The sequence below is a fragment of the Periophthalmus magnuspinnatus genome, chromosome 7 (assembly GCF_009829125.3).
Source record: "Periophthalmus magnuspinnatus isolate fPerMag1 chromosome 7, fPerMag1.2.pri, whole genome shotgun sequence".
In the NCBI taxonomy this organism is placed as follows: domain Eukaryota; kingdom Metazoa; phylum Chordata; class Actinopteri; order Gobiiformes; family Gobiidae; genus Periophthalmus; species Periophthalmus magnuspinnatus.
The window spans coordinates 4,853,373-4,879,678 of NC_047132.1; the positions used below are offsets into that span (position 1 = coordinate 4,853,373).

Genomic DNA, 26,306 nt, shown 5'->3' on the forward strand with positions numbered 1-26,306 from the left:
TCTGAATAGTTTTAGAATTATCCTGAGCTGTGTGAGAAGAAGTATAAGACACATGGACCACTATGGAACCTGCCTGGACCACTGAGGGATTACACACATATAAGACACATGGGAAAGAAAAAATAAAGAGTGTTTTTAATTATCATCATGGCATTGGAATCAGCATTGAGAATCGGGTATATTCCTTAGTATTGAAGTCGAGTTTGAAATTTTAGTATCGTAACAACACTAATGCTCATAAAAGTTGATTCGGTATAATATTTCCCATTCAAAGCCCCCTGATTGTCCTCGCACCGCATCTCGAAAACCACTGCTGTACTTCTAGTTCATTCTCCATACAGTACGTGCCTCTTCTTCTCCTGCACATTCATATAACACAGCTCAGACAAAAGACACTGGCCTTCTTCTGCGCACCATGCTATTGAACCAGCGCGCTCCTCCGCTCCACCGGCCGAACCTGGGGACCCGGAGAGGCTGTTGTTCTATAGGTGACTCACTGCTCCTGTCTGCACTCCGCTCCTCTGGGTACTGGGCTCTAATCTCTCTCCAGTGTACTGTCTCATCCATGCATACACACATTTATGGACTCGCAATAATGTCTCCGGTCTCCAGGCTACGGGGTTGGAGGAAGAGGGTGGGGCGGGGTGGGGGGACGGAAAAATAGCTGTGAAATAAGTGTTTGGGTGTAGTGTGTGGAAGGAGGGGTGAAGCAAATTATGAGAATTATGTTGCTATGTTGGTAAAAGCAAAGCAGTGGTAGAAAATGATGATGTTTACTTGGTTTTCTCATTATTTAAATTATTCATGCACATTTAAGATCTGATAGTCAAGTCCTAGCTCAGACCTGATTTAGTTCTAGTTAAGTCCTAGTTAAGTCCTGGTTTAGTTCTAGTTCAGTCATTGTTAGATACTGGTTCAGTCTTAGTTCAGTCCTGTTTTAGTTCTAGTTAAGTCCTAGCTCAGTACTCATTAAGTCCTGGTTTAGTTCTAATCAAGTCCTAGTTAAGTCCTAGTTTAGCTCTAGTTCAGTCCTGGTTTACTCCTGGTTTACTTCTAGCTTAGTCCTGGTTCAGCCCTGCTTTAGTTACACCCTTGCTCAATCCTGGTTTAGTTCTAGCTCAGTCTTGGTTTAGTTCTAGTTAAATTCTTGTTCATTCCTAGCTCAAAAAGCTTTTTATTGTCACATTCAGGAAGTGTGTTGTTAGCATTTTAGTTGTTGTTAGCATTAGCGTGAAGGCCAAACTCTGCTCTGTGCTTATGAACTCATCGCAGTGAGTAATTAGGATGTTTGGAATATATAAAGTAAGAGAGGAATAACTATGGACTAGTGCAAACGGTTTAAGATTAACTAGTTCTGTTTTTCCTCTCTTCTACACAGAACATGGTGGACTGTTGAAGCTGTTTCATGTTGGTTTAAAAAAAGTTTAAATACGGCAGCTGTTAAAGTCTTAAACAAGTTGCATATATACACTACCAGTCAAAGGTGAAGACTTTTTTTTTCCTTTGTTTTCAGTACTATTTATATTGTAGATTCAAAACTGAAACATATATGTCATGTAGTAAACAAAAAACTTCACAATGACGCAAAACTTGACTCAAACAAAAACAAAAAAATAGCCTTTACCCTTTGCTTTGATCACTGCTTTGCACTCTTGGCATTCCACTAGAGAACCCTGACAACACGCACCTGTGAAGTGAAAACCATTTCAGTTGGACTTCATCATGCGGAATCTAAAATATAAAATCGATTTAGTTGAGTCTTCAGTGTGTCTTTTGATAAATACTCACTTACTTAAAGCAGACTTATTATGCAAAATCAACTTTTCAGAACTTTTAATCATACTATATTTGTTTCCCATTGACTAGCTCATTTATCCTCTTGAAATTGTATTTGCAGTGATTCCTGCATGTTTGAGCAATCTTTAATCACCTATTTTCAAGGCGCCACATTGCCGATTGCCACCAGCACACACCCTCTGCTCTGTATTTACTTCATTATTTTCCTGATCGATTATACACACAGGATTTGGCAGCGTTGCATAGTCATTTTGGTACAAATGAAAAAATATCTGCTGCTCTCCATACGAGGCCAACGGCTCCATGGCGCTTTGTTGTGATGACGTTTATGGTGGCATCAGCTCCCATAGGGCACTGCAGTTTTCAAACGCAGACTTATTTCTTATTTCTTAACATAATGATCTACAGCTGACATAGATTATAACTATACAGTAGACATAAACATAATAAGTCTTCTTTAAACAAATGTTGACTCATTTAAATCATTTTAGATGCTAAAAGGAGCATCAACCCCAGTATCTAACAGAACTATGTATCATTTTATCTCCTGTATTTCCACATTTCAACATACTTCACTCGATTCACAGCATTGCAGAATCCTTTTTAACCACACGCTCCCCACAGTCATGATCAATCTAAACCCATTCTGCTCAGTCTATTACACCGGTGAAATGTCATTTGTTTAAAAGTGTAACTCAATTAACAGTTTGAGTGTAAATGCCACGGGACCGCGCGCTGAGCCTAGAACATGAGGACAGTTTGACCTGCTGTAAGCTGAAAGAGGCTCATTATGGGCGCGGACATCGGCTTTGGAGGCTTGCCATCGATCGTGTTCACAGATCACTTGGAGAGAGATGGGAGAGATGGAGAGCTTTGGAGGTTATAGTCTTCAAGTTCACTCATTAAAAAGAGGGTATTAATTACAAAATTACTTACATTTCTATGTGGTATTAACTGTTAAAACACAACATATTTATCATGTTACCTTTTATTGTTTTGAAAATCTGAGGAAAACAATGTATTCAAATGTGTAATTAGTTTCAGTTTTTGTTTCAGTTTCTTTTTTTTCCTGTGCTAAATGCCTCCCCCTTCCACATTTCACCAATGAAACTACTGCACATCGCATCAGGTTTGTGAAGTTGTAGTGCATTGTATTCTTTTTATATATTTATGAAAAATTGGAGCATGGGATGTAGGCTTGTACTAGCTTGTACTGCTAACAGTCACAAGGATTCCAATAGAGCCCAGGAGAGATCGCTAGATCCCTCAAACATGCATGGATGACATATAAAAAATCTTCAGATATGGTTTTGATGACAGAACGTTATATACGGTAAAAAGTACATTTTTCTTAATATTCCTTTAACATTGTACTAACAGCACATGCACATTAGCAGCTAGTTACATGTCAAGGTGTATATGACATTCTTCATTTGGTAGGATATTACCTGTGGTAAATATGTATCATAGGTTTACATCAGTCAAGCGTCAGTTTGTGGGGGAAAAAGTTGAGAAGAAAACGACAAAAATAAAGAAAGTATGGAGTACAAAACAGGCCTACTTCTACCTATGCTGTCAACACAGAAAATTCCATCTAAAATACACAAAGGCGGCATTTATATAGACATTTATATACAGTTTAAACCTAAATTATGAATAAAACTTTTGTCATGTACTTTTATTAGTCTAATCAAATGGTGCAAATTAGGCCAGTTTTGGCCCTTGTTAACATTATAGTTGTTAGGAAACAGTTAAGGACTTACCTCTGTGTATGTCATATCTGCCACCTATAACCAAGACATTAATTGTAAACTGTTATCGTAACTATGTTTCAGTGACATAAGTTGTCTAACCTGTCACATGCGCTTAATAAAGCATGAACAATTATTTAATTCTTAATGATAAATAGTGTAATAAGAATGGTTCAGGCTTAGTAACTACTTAATTATGGGATTAGGAGTTGAGTATTAATTCAACAGCTTCTAAGCTTGGTATCGATCGTTTTCACAGATGACTCAGGGAGACGGAGCCTGCGCGAGGAGAGATGGAGAGCAGGGTTTTGGTCATATCTCCAGGGCGGTTTCTGAAGTTTCACAGCCGGTCGATATGAGAGCCTTGACAGATGTAAAATACTCGTGAATATGATATTCTTGTTGGAGTTTTTCAAGGTGATGCTGAACTGACAGAGGCTCTTTCACAATTTGCTTTACAGTTTCCAATGACTTATAAAACTATTTTACATATTCTTCATTGTAAATCACAATATTAGAATAAAACACCAGCATTCACTGCACTGAAATACATAGAAAAACAAGCGGTCCCATTGTGAATGGGCTTGCATCACCACAGACTTGACTCTTATTCCTGCTTGTTTCCATGGAAATGTTGTTCCTATGGCTATAATCTTCCACATTATGGCATATCTATCTGTATGGAGAATGTTCCACAGTGTAATTTTAACTTTCTGTTTCCATGGAATCATGCAGGTGACATGCCACTTCCAGAAAGTTGGACAAAACGTTTTGTCCAGTTGACAGATTTGAATTTTTCTTTTACTGTGGGTAATATCTGGACAACTGAGGAACTCCACCACTGGACACACCGACATAGTCAAACATAATCAAAACATCATATAGGTCAAATGTGAACACTGTTTTTTGGGGATGTTCATGTATCAGAACAGGTATTGTATCAAGGTCCATGTATTGGGATACGTATTGATCGTGTGGTACTTTGCAATACACAGCCTTAGTAGCCTGAGCTCTCAGTAAAATAAAAAAATAAAATAAAATAGAATAGATAGAATAGAAACTGAACTTTTATTCTGTACTCTTCTGTTTTAATGTTAATTTTATGATGATTATTTATGTTTTGATTTGTGTGATTTTAATGTCCTTCTTTTTCTGTAAAGCACTTTGAATTACTTTGTGTACGAATTATGCTATGCAAATAAACTTGCCTTGCTTTGCCTTGAACCTGGGTTGGCAGAGACTTAACCTGCAGATAGAGGACACATACAAGTTTTTCTCATTTTCAGTATCCTCCAATATTCACTCACTGAGCTGCAGAGGCTGCACTAGCACTGAGTCATGATTGGATGCAGGTCCTGGGGTTTAGGTAGTGACCATTCAGATCAGAGACAGTTCTTTTAGGTTTAAACCAACTGGATTTCAGCACTGAAACTGGCAACCCAAATGAGAGACTCATATGAGGCTCATTCTCCTTTCTTGGATAATCATCTTGAATTGGCACACGCCGACTGCTCTGTACTTTCATTACTTTCATTGTCCAGTTTTATTTTCTTAATCATGATCCACGTAGGATTTGGCAGCGTTGTGTAGTCCTTTTGGTACAAAAAACTGCTGCTCACCAGCTTGATCTGCAGCTATACATAGGAGGTGCAGCTACACGGCTCTTTGTTGTGATGACATTCACGCCAACGTCAGCTCCCACTAGGCACCGCATAACTTCTATCTTTTATTAAGTCATTTTAGATGGATATTGTGATTTCAAATGTCCAAATTATGACATGATGATCTACGGGTGTCATAGATTATAACTACACAGCAAACACAAGCACAATAGGTCTTCTTTAAATCTAAAATTAACCTTGATTTAGTCCTGAGTTTGTTTTTGTTTTGAAAGAGTTTTATTAGTGAATTAAAGCTCTTTTTTTTTTTTTTTTATAACTGAACTTATTGAGTCAAAAAGTATATTCAAATATCGCAATATTTATATCACAGTTCTTAACAATCATACCATAAAACACTGCAATTCCAACATTCCTATAACAAATATTCCATAACCTTGTTGGAATTGTAAGTAAAATGAACCGTGCAACCTTGCTTGACTCATACAGGCGGACATATTGGCATTCCGGTGCAAATTGGCACTCCTCCATGTCTCCCCCTCTCTCTTCAGCTAATCAACTAGGTGCTCTGAAGCTGGCTTTAATTGGAGCGTATTTGTCTGTCCTCGTCCCTCTCGCGTTATCAGGTCGGGGTGGTGGGTGGTGGGGTGCTGATAGGAGGGGAGACTGGGTGCGGTGGTATGGAATAAAACTAATCACCCAGGCACTAACAAAATTGTGGTGGCAAACCGGAGCAGGGAGGGCAGGGAGAGGAGGGAGAGCAGGGTAGAGTCGACGGTAGAGGCCTATTCAGAGTGGGATTAAAAGGGGAAAAAATATGCACTGGGATTTTGAAAACATTATGAGCTGTTTGTTTTGGTTCTGAAGTAGTTGAGCGTTTACTAAAAAGAAGTACAAACAAAGGGGAAAAAATTGTCAAGTAAGAGAATCACATGAAATAAAATCTACTTAAAAGTACTGAAGTATCTGTTTAAAAATGTACTTAAAGAGTAAAAAGAAAGTATTTTATGCAGATTTTGAAGTCTTATAAGGCTTTAAATGTAGTGATTTTGATAAAGATTTCTGCTGAATTTTGTTCAACAGAAACAACTGAATATTTGTTACGTGTAATGTGTTAAAAATAAAGGTCTAAGTCTTTTCAGCAGGTCTCAAACAATAATAAAAAATACTTTTACTTTTCAGTCCTGCTAAAAATGTAGTGAAGCTGTAGAGTAGAAAGTACGGCTTCTGCTCTCAAATGTAGTGAGGCAAAAGTAAAGAAGAAATACCTAAAATGTGTACTGAAGTATAGTACTTTACAACTTTTACTTTACTTTATATTCCACATTGGATACACGAGAATGAGACGAGATTTTGCACATAATTCATAAAACATAAGTTGTGTGAGTTTTTGGTTTCAATTTTAAACTCACGATTTTGGATTTGCTTTATTTCATATTTTTGTTGCCATTCTAGTACTGATTCAGGACGGAGTCAAACTGTGCGTCCGGCTGAATTTTTTAGGGGCCAAATCTAAACATAGGCCAGCAAAATTTTAGAAGTCTGGTATGCACTACAAGCTCATGAAAAACACATATTAATGCAGAAACAAATAGTAGGAAACAATGTATTTATATAAAGACAGATTCAACTTATGATTCATGAGTTTAACTTATAAATACCAAACAATATCAAATCTTCAGCTAACTCTCACTTCTCCTTTCTGCTGTTGTCCTATTTAAATCATTGTTAGTCTTATAAAGTGCTTTTTCAGATGTTCAAAGTTGCTTTACAGTATCATGCATTATTCATTCAAACCACACTCGGCAATGCTGAGAAACTATTGCAGTCACAGCTGCCCTGGGGTACACTGACAAAGGTGTGGCTGCTAATCTGTGTCCCCAGCCCTTCTGACCACCACCAACCGCCACGCACACAGAACATTCATGCTAAGCAAAGTGAGTGAAGTGTCTTGCCTAAAGACACAACGACTTTTGTGACAACAGCCCTTCACTCTATGGATTCAAAATCATCTATTTTTTCATATTCATAATTGTAACTTTTCTGTTCTTTATTTTACTGCATCCTTGATCTGGCCTATCACCCTCTGATACTGCATACTCGTTAGACTATAATCACATCACATTCTCCACACTGCCAGTCTACATCTAATGCTTCACATATTTGATTTACTTCTTTTAACCATCTCATTAGGCCAGGGTTACTGGTAAAAAAAAAAATAAAAATCTAATAAACAGATGGTAGCGATATGCCTCAAAACATCTCGCAAAAAAAAAAAAAAAACATGTTAGATAAGAAAACTATAATTTGTCCTTACATAGTTCAGGGATAAATATATATAATATGTGGATCATTGTGTTTTAATTTGGACATTTTAAATCCCAATATTAAAACGACTTCATGAAGGACTGCTGACTTCTATGTTAGAAAACTGCGGTGCCCAGTGGGAGCTGACGTCACCATAAAAGTAATCACAATAATATGACTGGAGAACAAAGTAAGTACAGAGCAGTGGGTGTGTACGGGTGGCGTGATAATGGGGGTCGATTGGAGTAAACATGCATGAATCATGTTAAATACAAACACGTTACATAATTGTTTTTTTCTCAGCTTCTACAAATGTTTCCAATTTATCACAAAAGTTGAATATTTTGTCTAATCAAAAGTCTTTGCTGTTCACTAGCTACTACAATGTTCCACAGTATGGCATTTAACTTTTCTATCTTCAAGGAAACAAGCAGGTGACTGGTCTGATCTGTGGAGATGTGAGCCCACTCACAGTGAAAATGCATATTTTTTAAAACAAATTTTTCAAACCTTAACTGAATAAATGCAAGATAGATAAGTTCATTCAAGGCACATTAATAACATCTCTACAAGCAAGTGGCGGACCCAATAAACACCAATAAAAGTTACACGATGCACCTTTAAAATCCTTTAACAACCAGTGGTGGAAAGAGTACTCAATATTTGTATTCAAGTAAAAGTACAGTCATATGGCTCAATTACAAGTACAAATACTGCTGCTAAAACTGTACTTGATTATGCATCAAAAACAGGGTACTGGTTAATTTTTAACGCAATTTTAGAAACATTTTAGATCTTACTAACCACACAATTAAATGATTAGTCTAAATAATGACTCTAAAATTGTCATCATTTAATAATTCTGACAACTCAAAGCCTTTTTGTCGGTGGCGTTGACCTGTCCATGACTACCCTCACACTGACTCTGTCCTCGTTAGACTCTAATCACACCACTTTCTCTACACAGACAGTTTACATCTAATACCTCACATACCTGACTTACTTTTTTAACCTGCTCATTATAGAGCTTTAATTGTTTGGCGAGGCTTGTGCGTGGGTGTTTTTCTCTCTTTCTTTTTTATTTCACCTGAGCTCTGTCGTTCCACCCACGCGCCTGTTACCATCACACACCTGCTGCTGTGGACGCACACATCCGTGTGGTGATCCGCTTTCTTATTGGGTTAAAAAAATAAAATAAATGTGTTTGTGCAGTTTTTAGAATTTGATGTTATAATTTCAAATGCAGGGAAGGAGCCTTTAGAACTCTATGGGAGATTAACCCTCCTGTATTACACAAAAATGACTCTTATGAGATATTAGCCACGTTATAATGCTGTTAGCTCAGCAAAATCAGACCTGGAGTTGTGTTTTGTTTCAGTCACACATGTTTGAGTAATCCTGGATAATTAGTATGTCTTCATCTCCAAAGCTCAAAATGCTCTGTACGATGTCATTTAGTGGTAGTTTTAAGATTAACAGCTATTTTAGCCTCAATTTAACAGATCTACTCAAACTCGCATCCCGGGGGCCAATTGTGGCCCGCGAGAGGATATTTTGTGGCCCACAGGACAATATGAAAGTTTAATGCTAGTGTGGCATTACCATGTTGCGTGTAGAAAGTTCCGCCAAATCGGTAAACCCCAAACACGTGTCACTCGTGCTGTGTTCTCCCGTCACAAAAGATTCAACAAATAACAATGTATATCCATAAAATCCACAAGAATTGCCATATTTCCTCATGTATGTTGAAACAGCGATGACGTTTGAGAAGATTTTAACAAAGCTTTTTTTGTGGAATACCTGATATGGCCCAGCTTTACCCAGACTCTGCCTCCTGCGGCCCCCAGATAATTTGAGTTTGAGACCTGGTAGTGAAGGTGTTAGAGTTTAAAAGCACAGTGGATTATTCCTGTATTACCACATGACATCACAAGGTGGAACCAAGTGTTTTCAGTTTTGGAGAAGAACACAGCCTAAATATGCAGGATCCATAAGTTAAACATGTGTGAATGAAACAAAACACAACTTCAGGTATGTTTGGGATGAGGAAACAACAATATATCATAGGTTTAAAAATAGTGCAATATAGACCCTTTAAATTGTTTTTGAAAGGAATAGGCCAACAGAAAATCAATAAATCCTGAACATTATAAATACATTTTCAACATTATTTAAAAATATGTTAAATTCCATAAATGTTCCATATTTAAGTGGTTATTTTTATTTTTTTCTGTGTATCTGAGCAAAATGTGTCTAACCTTTAGACAGACAAGCAAATGGCGTCCCTCCTAAAACAAAAAGTTACACAGTGGAGCTTGAAAGTCCTTTTAAGTAACAACCAGTGGTGGAAAGAGTACTCAATATTTGTAGAAAGAGTAGTCAATATTTGTGTTCAAGTGAAAGTACACTCACGTGGCTAATAACGTGCTCAATTACAAGTACAAATACTGCTGCTAAAACTGTACTTACATATGCATCAACAGAGTACTAGTTACTGTTTACGCAATTTTAGAAACATTTTAGATCATGCTTGGTTAACATGAATCTAGTCGAACTAAATACAGCCATTTTTAAACCGTACTCTGCATATTCTCTGAGCTCAGGCCAATCAGAGCAGATGATGCAGTGCTGTTTGTTGGTACATAAAGGAGCAGAGACAGCCGTGGGTTACACATTTGGGATGTGAGTATTTATGACAGTTACCTTCATTTATGAGAACAGAGAAGACACTGAACTTTGTAACTGGGCCTAACCACATGAAACAAAAACTGACACATTAACCATAAACCAAGTGAACAAATCTGCAATCTCACAATTAAACAGCTGATTCCACAGTGGAATCCTAACCTGTCCCTCAGATCAGGTTAATCTACAGGGATTTTACAGTGTTCTGGTGACATGTGAACCCGACCAGATACATTCAGGGACATTACCTTGTTGTGGTTCATATAGTGCAGTCTCATGCGCTTCATGTAGGTGGTGGTCAGGGGCATGTTGAAGTCTATGGTCTCCTCGGCAACCAGCGGAGTTACACCGCCGTTTTCTGAAAGAGAGAGGGAGAGATGGAGAGAGGAGGGGGGTAGAGAGGAAGGGAGAGACAGCGAGAGAGAAACAGAAGAAAGGGGGGAAGCAAAGAGAGACAAAGAGAGTCAGAGAGAAGAGAGAGGAGGGGAGTAGAGAGGAAGAGAGAGACAGAGAGGGGGGGAAGCAAAGAGAGAGAGGAAGAGACAGACAGAAGGGGGGCAAAGAGAGAGAGAGAGAGACAGACAGAAGAGAGAGGAGGGGGTAGAGAGGAAGAGAGAGAGAGAGGAAAGAGAGAGAAGAGAGGGAGGGGAAGAAAAGGGAGACAGGGAGAGTCAGAGAGAAGAGAGAGGAGGGGAGTAGAGAGGAAGAGAGAGACAGAGAGAGAGAAAGAGAGAGAGAAGAGAGGGAGGGGGAGCAAAGAGAGAGAGAGAGAAAGAAGAAAGAGAGAAGGGAGGTATGGAGAGAGACAGTGAGAAGAGTGAGAAATAGAGGGGGGATAGAGAGAGACAAAGAAAAGAAAAAAATAAGGATTTACGGTGATTAGTGGTAATTACATTATAACAGACTATTAAAAGGTGCAGAGTAATTAAACATGTAGTAAATGAGAATACACTTGCCACATGAGATATAAAATGACCTTAAAGAACACATATTATACATTCTTTTGGTCACCTTGGGATTATTTCACACTTTTTAACTTAACTCTACATTTGGAAAATGTTCTTTATAAACTTCCACACCCGTTTTCAGTGAGGCAGTGAGGCAGTTAGGCGCTGGAGTTCCCTCTGCTGTAAGTAACAGGAATGAACAATCAGAAATAAATAAACAAACAAACAAAGTCCTAATCCTCCATGGATGCTGTGCTAATAGACCCCTCTGTTTGTCGTGAACACAGTTTGACCACAGAAAAAGTCCAGTGATGGTTTGTGGGCTTACAGGTCCTGCATTACACAAAATGGATTCTTGTGAGCTATAAATGTTATAAATGTTGTTACCTCATCAAAAACATACCCAAAGTTGTGTTTTGTTTCATTCACACCTGTTTGAATAATATTGAAATATTAGGCTGTCTGCATTCCCAGGTGTCAAAATGCTCTGTTCCACCTTGTGATGTCATGAAGAGGTAGTTTTCAAATTAACAGCTCCTTTTACCTTTAGTTCAGTAAAGATTAGCAATTCCAGATATGTTCTACTGAGGGCACACCGTACTGAGGGTAAGCTGTACTGAGGTTACGGTGTACTGAGGGTATGCTCTACTGAGGACATGCTGTACTGAGGGCACGCTGTACTGAGGGTATGCTCTATTGAGGGCACGCTGTACTGAGGGTATGCTCTATTGAGGGCAAGCTGTACTGAGGGTATGCTTTACTGAGGGTACGCCGTACTGAGGGTAGGCTCTACTGAGGACACGCTGTACTAAGGGTATGCTCTACTGAGGGTATGCCGTACTGAGGGTACACTCTACTGAGGGCACGCTGTACTGAGGGTATGCTCTACTGAGGGTACGCTGTACTGAGTCCACGCTGTTCTGAGGGCACGCCATACTGAGGGTATGCTCTACTGAGGGTACGCTCTACTGAGGGCATGCTGTATTGAAGGCACCTGTACTGAGGGTACGCTCTACTGAGGATATGCTCTACTGAGGGTACGCTCTACTGAGGGGATGCTGTACTGAGGGTATGCCGTACTGAGGGTACGCTGTACTGAGGGTATGCTCTACTGAGGGTACGCCGTACTGAGGGTATGCTCTACTGAGGGTACGCTGTACTGAGGGTACGCTGTACTGAGGGCCCGCTGTACTGAGGGTACACCGTACTGAGGGCCCGCTGTACTGAGGGCCCGCTGTACTGAGGGCACGCTATGGATGAACTTAAGAGCTGCTCAGTTGTTTTAAATCAGGGGTGTCAAACTCAATTTCACCAAGGGCTACATCAGCAAAATGGTTGCCCTCAAATTTGCATAGATGTAAAAAAATATGACTGTGTAACTGCATATCTCCTGATAAACTGACATTTTAAGACAGTCATACATTTTATTTTATCTTGTCATGGGCCACATAAAATGACGTGGCGGGCCACATTTGGCCCCCGGGCCTTGAGTTTGACACATGTGTTTTAAATGTTCAAACAATGATATGTAACAAATATAAGAATGAAGTTTAAGTTGTGAATCTGAAAAATACTGATAAAATGTAAGTATCATTTTAAAAGCTTTAGTGTTTAGATATGCCACTGTAAAGAGTGTAGGCTGTAACTTCAGCCTACACGCTTTCGGTTGATTTTGTTTTTTGTTTTGTTGTTATTTTTATGCAAACAAAATAAACATATTTTCATTAATTCTGTATTACCACATGACATCAAAAGGTGGAACAAAGTGTTTTCATTTTCAGAGAAGAACTCTAAATATGCAGGGTTTATGCGTTAAACATGTGTGAATAAAGCAAAATACAACTCCAGATATGTTTTAGAGAAGGAAACAACATTATAACATAGATCATAAAATAGTGTTATATGGGGCCCTTAAAAACGGTGCAAGCCTGGATTTTTACTTGTGACATAACAATCTGTGAAAAATACAAAGTGAGCATTTTTTTAGTTGGATTAGTGGATCAATGAAACAAGCATGAATGAAACAAAATACACCTCCAGCTATGTTTTTAACAAGGAAATAATATTCTAACATGGTTAAAATCTCAAAAAGTAAATTTGGCATAATAACTGTTCTTCAATTAAGATAAAGCTTGAGTGGAATTAATTGAAACAGGTGTTATATAAAAGATTGTGCACGTTAACTCGTTACTGTTCTTCATTTGGAAAGTTACAGCTGATAAAACAGGTCACAAGCTGGAGGGATGGCGGTGTATAAGACAGTGAGAGGGGTCATGGGGGGGTTCATGAGGCTTAGACCCCTGGTGCCTCAGACAGTGACAGTGCTGATGTGAGATATTTCCTCTTCACATGTGAACCACATGTGGAGATACAACCTATTTAGAGTAAGTTTGGCTTTCTTAACTCTGGTTTGATTAAGAGTTTAGACAGAGGTGAAGAGTTATGAGGACGGTTAGATGAATTGAGTTATATAAGACATGACATAGGGAAAAGTTGTGATGATTTTTGGGACAAGCAATGTGATTACGATTAAATTTGTGATTTATGTTTTAATAATAAGATTCTGTTCATGTTCATGTTCATAATTTAAGTGCATCCAGAAGAATCTGACAAACTAATATAAAAATCGGATTTCAGAACACGTTGTATGTAACATACACTGTATATATAAATGGACATAGCTAACATGCTAGCCACCGCTGTCCACCGCGCATTGACATGCTTTTGGCTCCAATTCACTTTACATAACTATGCCCCCTCTCTCTATAACTGCTGCTGTCAGACTTGTCATTTTGGTCTTAAATGTTCGTATTAACCCGCTCTACATGATCCTGATGTTTTTATTTCGCTATTGTGTCTGTAAATCAAGATATGAACATTAATAACAGACAAATCAGTCGTCCTATTTCTCTGAGGTCACTCCTGTTAGCTTTAACAACAGGTTTGATTGGCAGGGTTGCTAGGCGCCCTCTCCCTGCTAAACCAGCGGCGCAGACAGGAAGGGGCATTACCTTCAAAAACCATGCTTTAAATTGGCTCTTTGGTTGCTATGATACTTGCGGTCAGAATTAGAAATATGGAACTCAAGTTCAACCCGTAACTGCTCTAGCCTCGGCGACCTTCATTTGACTGGAGGGGTTTGAACGCTGTGGGTGACGTCACACTCCCTTAGTCTGCTTCTTTATAGAGTCTGTGGTTTGCACAGATCGAAACTACAGGGGTAGCATTTTTTCATGCAAAATAAGGCAGGATATTTAGCAGTTTGTGGAGATACTTCCTACTTTCACCCCTGTTACCACTTAGTGTTTTTTAAAGTGCATTCATCTTTACCACACTCTGAAGAAACATCTGTTCAAATGACTATTTAAGATGCATCTGAACTCTGAAGGCCACAGCTGTGAGGCCACAGCATTGTTTTTAGTCTGTTTGTACTTCCTCACTCTCCACAGTGACAACAAATAGTTCTCTGGTAACAGTCATTTTCATGCTCAGAAATCAGGACAGTAAATCATATTTAATCATATTCATATTATTCATATCATAATCATATTTATATAAATTAAAGGTGCACCATGTAACTTTACTGGTGGAGGGTCTGCCACATGCCTGTCCCCATTTATTGCTTTGAAGAATTTTCCACAGTATGGCATTAAATCTATTCCTCTCCAAACAGGTGATGCCTTCAGGCCACAGTAAGAATGATGCCAAAGTATTAATAAAACCGTGAATGTGACATCTGGTGCCCCCGGCTGTAGACTGGTGTACTGCATGCTCAGAACAGGTTAAATTATGCTGCAATGTATAGCATGGTTACATGAACCCAGATATTTTTTATAAAAGAATATTTCCTTCACTTGATTAAAAATCATCTCTGTCTATTCAGTGATGACGCTGTCATTCCTTTTTTTAATCTAGTCACCTGTATTCATTCAGGGCTTATTTTAGCCTATTTACTCTATTATTACTGCATTCATGCATTCAAGAGAACAAATTACAAAGGCTAAGGAACCGCGGTGATTTCACGTTGGATGTTGGATGTTCACCTCCGCAGCAACAGTAGCGGGAGCTTCCACTTCCGCTCTCATCACAGCCTCATGAGCACACATGGGGAGGTCAGACTGTGGAACGCAGCCACACACGGAATCGCTCTTCCTCTGGACAAACAGCCGATCGACCGGTACTCAGCACTAGCGCCAGTACCGAGAGAACAAGGAAAGCGGGCATCAACTGAATTGTGCACACACAGACCCACTGTCTCTTCTCAGAATCAGAATCAGAATCAGAATCAGAAGACTTTTATTGCCATAGTCTGTGAACACAGTTCACAAACTAGGAACTTGATACGGTGAAAAAGTGCAACATAAACACACTGAATAAATACAAATACAAATAAGAGCATGCACAAAGTTAAAAAGATATGCTTAAAAAATCAAATGAAATACTTAAAGGGAAAAAATATGTACAATAGCAGCATCAGAACAACAGTGCAAAGTGGCTTATTAAAGTGACCGGTGTTATTAAGTGTCCAGTTTAGTGCAGATATTATAGAGTGTTCATGAGACAAACAGCAGAGGGGAAGAAACTGTTCTTATGGCGAGAGGTTCTGGTCCCAATGGACCGTAGCCTCCTGCCAGAGGGAAGTGGCTCAAATAGTCCATGTCCAGGGTGAGAGGTGTCAGCTGCTATACGGCCTGCTCGCCCCCGAGTCCTGGAGACGTACAGGTCCTGTATAGATGGAAGGCTGCAGCCAATCACCTTCTCAGCAGAGCGCACAATGCGCTGCAGTCTCTGTCTGTCCCTGGCAGTGGCCCCAGCGAACCACACAGTGATGGAGGAGGTGAGGATGGACTCAATGATGGCCGTGTAAAACTGCACCATCATCTGGACTGGCAGCTTGCGTTTCCTCAGCTGCCGCAGGTGGAACATCCTCTGCTGGGCTTTCTTGATGAGGGAGCTGATGGTCGGCTCCCACTTGAGATCCTGGGTGATGCAGGTGCCCAGGAAGCGGAAAGAGTCCACAGTGGTGATGGGGGAGTCCGTCAGGGTGAGGGGAGGCAGGGGGGCTGTGACTTTCCTGAAGTCCACGATCATCTCCACTGTCTTCTGGGCGTTGAGCTCCAGGTTGTTGCTGCTGCACCAGGACACCAGCCGGTCCACCTCCCTCCTGTAGGCAGACTCATCGCTGTCCGAGATGAGTCCGATGAGGGTGGTGTCATCCGCAAACTTAACCAGTTTGACGGAGTCGTGGCTGGAGGTGCAGCAGTTGGTGTACAGGGAGAAGAGCAGGGGAGAAAGTACACAGCCCTGTGGAGATCCTGTGCTGATAGTCCGAGTGTCCGAGACATTCTTCCCCAGCCGCACGCGCTGTCTCCTGTCTGTCAGGAAGTCAGTGATCCACCTGCAGGTGGAGTCAGGCACGTTGAGCTGAGCGAGCTTGTCCTGGAGTAGAGCAGGGAGGATGGTGTTGAATGCAGAGCTGAAGTCCACAAACAGGATCCTGGCGTAGGTTCCCGGGGAGTCCAGATGCTGGAGGATGAAGTGAAGGGCCAGGTTAATGGCGTCGTCCACAGACCGATTGGCTCTGTAGGCAAACTGCAGAGGGTCCAGGAGGGGGGAGGTGAAGGACTTGAGGTGGTGCAGGACCAGGTGCTCAAATGACTTCATGACTACATGGAACACTGCATGGAACACGGGAATGTGGCAGAGGTGCGGTTACAAAGCTCTCTCCTTCCCTGTCTACCTTTTCATTCATTTAATGTAAGAAAGTTTCACAGGATCACAAGATACTTTTTACAGGATCATGTGGTAATTTCACGAGATCATGTGATAATTTCTCGGGATCACGGGATAGTTTCTCAGGATTCTCCCTTGTGGGGCTCCGTATAAATGCTCAGAACAGGTCTGGCAATAATTTATGCACTTCAAAAATGCACAGGATTTCTACCTCTGAGGCACAATCAATGGAATATCAAATCCAAATGATTTCGGGGGCTCAGAGTAAGGCAGCCTCGTAACTGGGAATAATGAAAGAAGAATGAAGCAAAATACCACTTTAGGTACATTCTTGATGTGGGAACTTTATAACATGGGCTATGTTTACATGCACACAAACAATCTGATCAATATCTGATTTCTGATTTTCTTGAAATGTCCTGTAAACAGTTACATCTGATGTGAGGTGTACTGTTCACCCCAATCTGTGTCAAAACACCAAAATAAAAGAGAAAATGATTAAGACAGAAAGAGTCACCAGGTGTTTTTGATGATCAGATTCATTTTGTGCTCTAAACAAACACCAAAAATCGGATCTTATTACTGGGTATCTGATTTTGATGGGCCATTGTTAAAAGTAGGGGCACGACATTACAACAAAATTAATTTAATGATTTTCCTGGAGGAGGATCACAGTTTTGATTTGATCTTGATTCATGTAGATTTTGTGTTTCTCCATTGTTTTTAAGAGGTAAGTAAAGTCATCTTCCTCTTCTGAGAGTTCACACTGCTCTGTGATTTGTTAAATCCAGCTGTCACTCACTCAGAGCATTAGAGACATTGACCAATAGGAGACATAGATAATAGAGATGAGAAAAAGTGTCTATGTGCTTGAGCAGAGAATAGAGCAGACACAGAGAATTGGTGAAACATCGCAGCTCGTCACAGGGATGAGATCACGATTCGATTTTTATCACCGGATTACCCCGCCTGAGTCAAAAGCTCTGGAAAGTACAATTTTGCATAATACATGACCTTTAATCCATCTCCTTTAACATCGATACCCCCACCCCTCCTCCTCCCCCTCTCCTGCCCCAGCGTGAGTGACACACAGACAGGGCCCCTGCTGCACGCGCCAATTAAAGATGGCCGCCGTGCTCGCTGATTAACCGCGTTTAATAATTCACGGATGAACTTTAGAGCCCCCCCACCCCACTTCAGTGTGTGTGTGGATAAATGTGTGTGTGTGCTCATGGAGGAGAAGCGAGACCGCCCTCCCCCACAGAGCAGGAAGGCAATTAGCAGCACGTCTCGGAGTGGGACCGGCGATGGGTACGGGGCAGACAGACAAAAGGTGCTTGGATGTGAGGAGGGGGCTTGGTGTTGTGAGTCGGTTTTGATTACCGGGTTAGATGTTTTGTTATGTTACATCTGCATGATCTTTTTATGTAGTGTCGTTAGCCAGGGGGCGCTGCTCCTTCACAAAGCAGTATTGATGTGTTGGAACAAGGACAAGGTATAACTAATACAGCATTTTATAGTGGTTAAAGCGGGCCTATTGTGCAAAATTGACTTTGCAGGGGTTTTCATAATGTTATAGTTGATTTCCCTTCTCATTTTCCCTCTTAGGTAAGGCTATTTATTGCATTATTAAAGGGGAGGTTTAGGGCACTGACAAAAAATTTTACTTTTTTTTTTATTTTAATGGATTGCGATAACAATATTTGGAAGATATTTTGGCAGTCGAACAGAGATGTGCAAAAACATGTCTTTAAAGGTACAGTAACTTTTTGGAAGTGGCACGTCATCCGTTTGTTTCCATGAAAAATGAAAGTTGAACCCATACTGAATATGGAAGATTACAACCAAAGGAAACAAGTAGGTTGCGGTTCTCCTCCAGGCCAGATTAGAGTCAGGTTTGAGATGCAAGCCCGCTCACAGTAAGGATGCATGTTTTTGTGTCTTTTTCTATGTAATAAAAACAACCTAAATGAAAAAAACATGCTTTTATTTTTGGATTAAAAAGTGACATACTCTTGCTTTAAAGTCTTTTAGATGAGGTTTAAAGCCACAGTATGTAACTTTTTAGCCCAGAAATAGACAAAAATAAAAGCCATGTTTTTTTTGGTTGTGTTTATTGCACTGAAAAACAAAAACAAAATGAGGAGGAGGGCCTGATGCTTGTTTCCATGGAGATTAAGGATGGGTGATATATTGGTTATAGTATTGGTTATAGTATCGGTATCACTCGATATTGGCTGTTATCAACCTTTTTCTTTATTAATACCTATTTTGTTTCAGTGCTGTTCTAGTGCATGAGATTTGTCTTTTTGAACAGACTCATGACTGAAAATCGAAATAGAGAGCTATATGGCTGTATGTTTACACAAACTTAATTAGTTATATGTATATATAATAATAATATGTTATATCACAGCTAAATACATTTAGTCATTATGTTTACAAAAGAGAAATTCTTCTTTATTTCAACTTAAGATACATTTGTGGAAGACAATACATAAATGGAGTGAAACACAAAGTACTCATTTTGTATCTATAATAAGCCAAAGAGGTTACTTATTTAACCGTCTACAAATCAAACCTTGGTATTACAAATAACAAAAAATGTACACACTACATAAATAAAACACCTGTAACTGAATAACTGCAAATAAACGCCATAATCGGGAACTTTCCAGGAGACAAGCAGGTTGTGGACATTGCACCAGGTTACACAGTGCAGTACATATTTTACCCTGGTCTTGAACAGTTTGGACAGATTCTAAGAAAGGTCATATAAGTCTTAAACCAAAGTTGTGTCAGTTGTAGGCTCTCCTCTGCACTTCCACACCCTCCAGCTCTCTGCAGATGAGCTCGTTTCTGGGGCCATTTTCTTGGTTAAAACTCGTTCATCGTACGTTAATAGAGGACAGAGCCAGGACACTCCAATGACTCCTACGTTTAATAAAGGACTGGCACAACAACGGGCCCCTGGTCATAGGATAGGACATGGTAACCTCAAGCAAAGCAGTTACAGTGGGATTAAGCAACTTTTTAAACCGGATGCCCTCCCTGTCACAACCAGCCATTGATTGATGGTTGAAATGTCTTGCCCAAGGAAACAATTTAATCTGAGATTTGCTAATTCTCAATTTACTATGCCACTGAAAGCTGGGGATTTACTACTTTGCACATTGTAGGTACAAACTTAAGACATCAAATATATATGAAGCAAGATATATGGAATTGTGTAGCAAAGACATAAGTTAAATAACTCAGCTAAGGCCACTGTTTACTATACATTTTGTATTAGCCCTGTTACAGGTATGGTGTGCTTTCACTTGTTTGCCTATTTTGTTGGACATGTTTGGGGGTGTGCTCCATGCCCCTCCGCTACAAATAGATCTTACAGACACTGTAGAGGGGCTCTATTAAAACTCAGGCAAGATCTGTTTTCCAAGTGCAGGTGGATTTATTGTGCCAAAAATCCTAAACAGTGTAAACATAGTTACAGAGAACAAAATGTTCAAGATGTAATTACAGCAAAAGAAAATGGGTTGAGCTCAACTTCAACTCAGGTCCCCTTGAAGGTCCCCCTTTAAATTCAGCTTAGGTCACACACAGCGCACCCACATTACCTGCTCTGTACCGGGTGCCAGACTGACAGCCAGAAACGAGTCCCCCTTACACCCCACTTGGTCCTCCCTTTAAGCAGTATATATATATATATATATATATATATAAATCATCCATTCATTTTCTTCCCGTTATCCGGGGCTAGGTCGCAGGCGCAGAAGTCTAAGCAGGGACTCCCAGACTTCCCTAACCCCAGACACGTCCTCCAGCTCCTCCGGTGGGATTCCAAGGTGTTCCCAGGCCAGCCGAGAGACATAGTCCCTCCAGCGTGTCCTGGGTCTTCCCCAGGGCCTCCTCCCGGTGGGACAATCCCAGAACACCTCCTTAGGGAGGCTTCCAGGAGGCATCCTGGGCAGATGCCTGAGCCACCTCAGCTGCTCCTCTCACTGTGCAGGAGCAGCAGCTGAGCTCCTCCCATGTGACTGAGCTCCACACTCTATCTCTAAGGGTGTGCCCAGCCACCCTGCACAGGAAACCCTTTTCGGCTGCTTGTATCCACAATCTTGTCCTTTCGGTCATTACCCAGAGCTCATGACCATAGGTGAGGGTAGGAACGTAGACTGACTTTTGACTCAGGTCCTTCTTCGCCACAACGGACCAATATAGCGACCGCATCACTGCAGACGCTGCACCGATCCGACTGTCAATCTCAAGCTCCATCCTTCCCTCACTCATGAACAAGACCCCAAGATACTTGAACTCCTCCACTTGAGGAAAGGACTCACCACCCACCCGGAGAGGGCAAGCCACCTTTTTCCAGTCAAGAACCATGGCCTCAGATTTGGAGGAGCTGATTCTCATCCCAGCCGCTTCACACTCAGCTGCAAACCACTTTAGTGCAGACAACGTCATCATCATCATCATCACATATAAATAATTTTTGGAATAAACAATTTCACAATAAACTCATGTTATCAAACAGTAATAATGTAGAATAAACTATCAAAAATAAGGGCTTTAATATTGTGTAAAAACCTGCTTACATAATGCGTATCACATGATCAGTGCCTATTTCAACTAACAGGAAATAGAGGCTCAGTTTGGTCTAAATCGCACAGCATTGGAGGAGAGAGGCAGCATCATTGAACAGGTAAGAGCTAGAATGTGTAGAGAAAAGTATTCTAACATGCTCGCGTGTGCACACTTGGCAAATTAATATGTGAGGAGAGAGGGGAAAAGGCGTTGATACAGCACGGGCACAGGCAGTGCAGGCTATGGTTTCATTTAAGAGGAAAAGGCTCTCGGCCTGGACTGGCTCCAACCACATTTGGTTCTATGCAGTAGTTTTTAAAGACTAAAATGTAATCAGATGAGGGTGGGAACCAGTATTTTCATATTATGTTTTGAGCGTTTTATTAAAGAATATCTTTAAGGAAAACCTGTTGTTGGTAGATGGAAATATTTTTTACAGGCTATAATAGCAGTGATTGAAATGATATACTTTATACACTTTATACATAAGATAAGATATGCCTTTATTAGTCCCACAGTGGGGAAATTCCAGTATTGCACCGCACAGTTAAAGAACAGAAAGAAAATGGTACATGCAATAAAACAAGATAATAGATAAATAGTTTTAAATAATTAAAAAAATATACTTAAAAATAAACTAAAAATAGACTCTAATATAACATCTTCGTAAAGTGACTTAAGTATTGCACATAGGTATGGATGAATGACACATGTTCAGAGTTAACAGTGTTCATTGTATGACAGCAGCAGGAAGGAAAGACCTGGGAAACCTCTCGAGGGTGAATCAGTCTGTCACTGAAGCTGCTCTCCAGGGCAGACAGAGCGTCCTGCAGGGGGTGAGACTCATGGCCCAGCATAGAAATTACCTTAGCCAGGACCCTCCTGTCCTCCACCTCCTGCACTGAGTCCAGAGGACAGCCCAGGACGGAGCTGGACTTCTTGATGACCTTGTCCAGCTTCTTCCTCTCCCTCTCTGTGATGCTGCTGCTCCAGCAGACCACACCGTACAGGATGGCTGATGCCACCACAGAGTCATAGAAGGTCTTCAGGAGTGGCCCTCTCACTCCAAAAGACCTGAGTCTCCTCAGGAGATAGAGCCTGCTTTGGCCCTTCCTGTACAGTGCGTCTGTGTTGTGAGTCCAGTCCAGTTTGTTGTTCAGATGAACACCCAGGTACTTGTATGAGTCCACTCTCTCAATGTCCCTTCCCTGAATGTTCACTGAGGGGACAGTAGAGTGGCGTCTGCGGAAGTCCACCACCATCTCCTTGGTCTCCTCTGCATTGATGATGAGGTGGTTCTGCTGACACCAGTCCACAAAGTCCTGTGTTAGTCCTCTGTACTCCACATCGTCATCATCATTGATGAGGCCAATGATGGCAGAGTCATCAGAGAACTTCTGCAGGATGCACCTGTCCGTGTTGTGTCTGAAGTCTGCAGTGTAAAGGATGAAAAGAAAGGGCACGAGGACAGTGCCCTGGGGCGCCCTCACACTACAGGTCATGAGATCAGACATGCAGTTCTTGGCTCTCACAAACTGGGGCCGGTTTGTGAGATAGTCCAGGATCCAGTCTGCCAGGTCACAGTCCACCCCGGCGGTCTCCAGCTTGTCCCTCAGGAGCAGTGGCTGGATGGTGTTGAAAGCACTGGAGAAGTCAAAGAAGAGAATCCTCACAGTGCTGCCGGGGTTCTCCAGGTGAGACAGTGAGCGGTGCAGCAGGTAGATGACGGCGTCCTCCAGAGGCAGAGGTGTGAAGAGGTGCAGGAGTTCCCCATTGTCCAGCCGGGGAGGGGAGAGCAGGCAGCTGGGTGGGGGGAGGGGTGGGTGATTGATCAAATCTCAGGAATTGAGAATTGAGGTCGTTCACCCCTCCGTCTGGGCAGGAGGTGCTTTGAAGCCTAAGATAGTCTTTAGACTTCTCCACACCCCCTGGATGTTCTTCTCCTGTAGCTGTTGCTCCATCCTTCTCTTATGGCTGGCTTGGCTTGTCCTGATTTTCCTCCTCAGCTTCTTCTGTACAGCCTTCAGCTCCTCCTTTGTCCCTGACCTAAAAACTCTCTTCTTCTCCTTCAGCAGAGCTTTTATGTCAGGGTTAATCCACGGCTTGCTGTTTGGAAAACACCGCACCATCTGGGAGGGAACGATGTTTTCAAAACAGAAGTTTATGTAGTCCGTGATGCAATCAGTCATTGCGTTGATGTCCTCTCCATTTGGGTACAGAGTCAGAGAAAAAGCACGCAATTTCAAATGTGAATATTTATATAAGTGGGACTAAATACCCAAAGTCCTCCCACAACCACATTTCACACAGAGCTGCTAAACTGGGCAATACCTGGAGGACTAAAGGGGAGGGAGATGAGGGAGGCGGGGTGGGGTCTGGACATATGAGGAACAGTGTGATTGGTCTAACAGGTGTTCACACTTCAAACTCCGCCTCTGCAGCCAGGTGTTTGTGATCAGAAACACCCGGCTATAATCAATGTTCTCCTGTGTAATACCACATAGTACTTGAAATTGCAGTGGCCACTGGATTCAGCACACTCTCACTTTCTGAATGTTTTTTTTTTCAACCAGAAAACTGCAAATTATGGAAGCCCGTTTCCGCCATGAAAAAAAAAATAAAAGCCCCACAGAAAGTCGAAATTACGAGTTTTAAACTCGTAATTATGAGTTTAAAACTCGTAATTATGAGTTTAAAACTCGTAATTATGAGTTTAAAACTCGTAATTATGAGTTTAAAACTCGTAATTACGAGTTTAAAACTCGTAATTAGGACTTTTAAAACTACTAATTATGAGTTTAAAACTCGTAATTACGAGTTTAAAACTCGTAATTAGGACTTTTAAAACTACTAATTATGAGTTTAAAACTCGTAATTAGGACTTTTAAAAGTATGAATTATGAGTTTATAACTCGTAATTTTGGGAATGTAACATTTACAAAAAGTGAACCTTATCAATTTTGATTAAATGAATTTGGTATTTTAATAATTTCCTCAATAAACCAGCGGGGTTGTGACCAGCTGGCACTCTGCTCAGACCAGGAAAACGAGCGCTCACAGACACAGAGCACAGCTCATGAGTGGTCAGAACAGCACTCAGGGCCCACTGATTTGTTCAAGACGCCAGAAACTTTACTGGAGCTTAATTTATTCATTTTTTAAAAGTATGTAGGTGATAAACATAACAGTCCTCCTCCTGTCTCCTCTGCTCTGTACACTCAGTTGCAGTGTGCTACAAGCTCAATTAAGACTTTAAAAGTTCTAATTACGAGTTTTAAACTCATAATTAGTAGTTTTAAAACTCATAATTACGAGTTTTAAACTCATAATTAGTAGTTTTAAAAGTCCTAATTACGAGTTTTAAACTCGTAATTACGAGTTTTAAACTCATAATTACGAGTTTTAAACTCATAATTACGAGTTTTAAACTCATAATTACGAGTTTTAAACTCATAATTACGAGTTTTAAACTCGTAATTTCGACTTTCTGTGGGGCTTTTATTTTTTTTTTCATGGCGGAAACGGGCTTCCATAGCAAATACACCTAGTTTGCACTACAATTCCCAAAAAGGACTAGGAAACAGTAGACAACAGTATTAAAACACCATACACACAGTTTATTAGCAAAACAAGTTAATTTAGTGTTCAATTTGACCTGCTATTTCAAAAATCTAATTCACAATGTTAACTTTTTTACAGTACACCAAATAAAGTTGTAATATTTGCTTTAACTGTTTGCAGCAATTTCAGTTTTAAATTGAACATACCAATTAGCTTTTAGTAATGCAATGAGCATATTAGCTGCTACAAGTTAGAGGCTGGATATTTTAAATTAAGGAATAAAGCCCACAACAATAGTCAACAAGCAAAATTTAAGCTACTTTTTGTGTAATCGATTACCACAAACTGTACCTTAAGTGTCTAAGTGCCCAATTTTCCCCATGTATTTGAGCAAAATTTGTCTTGCCCCAGTACAGATATATTCTATAAGCAGCTCTGACGTCCAAATGTATTTATAAAGCATTTGTATTGTTGGAGAATCAAGAAGTGCATTGTTAGCATGCTAGCCGTGAGTGAGGAAAAACTCTGGGGCACTGCAAACCATTTAAAATGAACTAGCTCTGTTTTTCATGTATTTAAGACAGTAAAAATCAAGTACACTTGCATGTGGAAAATGTATTCTCATTACCTATTGCCTCACATTAAAAGTGAAGTAAACATTTGATTGGTCAGCTCAGTGTTTAATTACACTATATATTAACGTATACTAGTCTAAATCGTCTTATACTTGTTCTGAATCAGCTCAAAGTTATTCAGGAAAGGTTCATTTCTGTCCTTTTTTAGTATCAGTACTTGCTTAAGTGCCTAGTTTTGGTAGTCTTTTTAGTATTGACTAGAATCAGATTTTCAATACTTTTGACAGCCCCAATGGCAACCCAATATATTTTACATTTCGCAGTCGTCATCTTAGAGTATATGGAATAGTTGTTAGCTTGCATGCTTCAAAGCTAAAATGTTTGCATTGAGGCTGCTAGCTTGTGGTAACTAACTTCTATTCATTCTATTCAAAGGTGTCACATGACCTCTGTACGACCCCCGTGGCTGCTCAATATGTGATTTCAGTGCAGTATTTTCAGAAGTTTAAAATGTGTTGGCCTTATTTTGCAGGAGCTGAACTGAGGGATGAAAACAGCGAGGGAGCCTAATTGAAAGACATGGCAGAGGAAAAGAGGCGAGCGTGCAAAGAGGCAGAGAAGAGGAGAGAGGAGAGGGAGGGGTAACAGAGAGAGAGTGAGAAGAGAGGAGGGAGAGTGAGTGAGAAAGGAGTGTGTGTGTGTGGGGGGGGGGGTGCGTGTGTGTGTGGGGGGGGGGGGGGTGTG

The 26,306-nt window shown here is 40.6% G+C and overlaps 1 protein-coding gene across 1 annotated transcript in view; it reads right to left on the reverse strand.

Annotated features, from left to right (window-relative positions):
• LOC117374107 (nucleolar protein 4-like) overlaps positions 1 to 26,306 on the reverse strand; it is a 236,863-nt gene that overhangs the window by 160,504 nt on the left and 50,053 nt on the right. Inside the window, exon 4 of the mRNA XM_055223197.1 lies at positions 10,408 to 10,517. Coding sequence (XP_055079172.1) covers positions 10,408 to 10,517 — 110 coding nt within the window. The remainder of the gene's footprint in view (positions 1 to 10,407; positions 10,518 to 26,306) is intronic.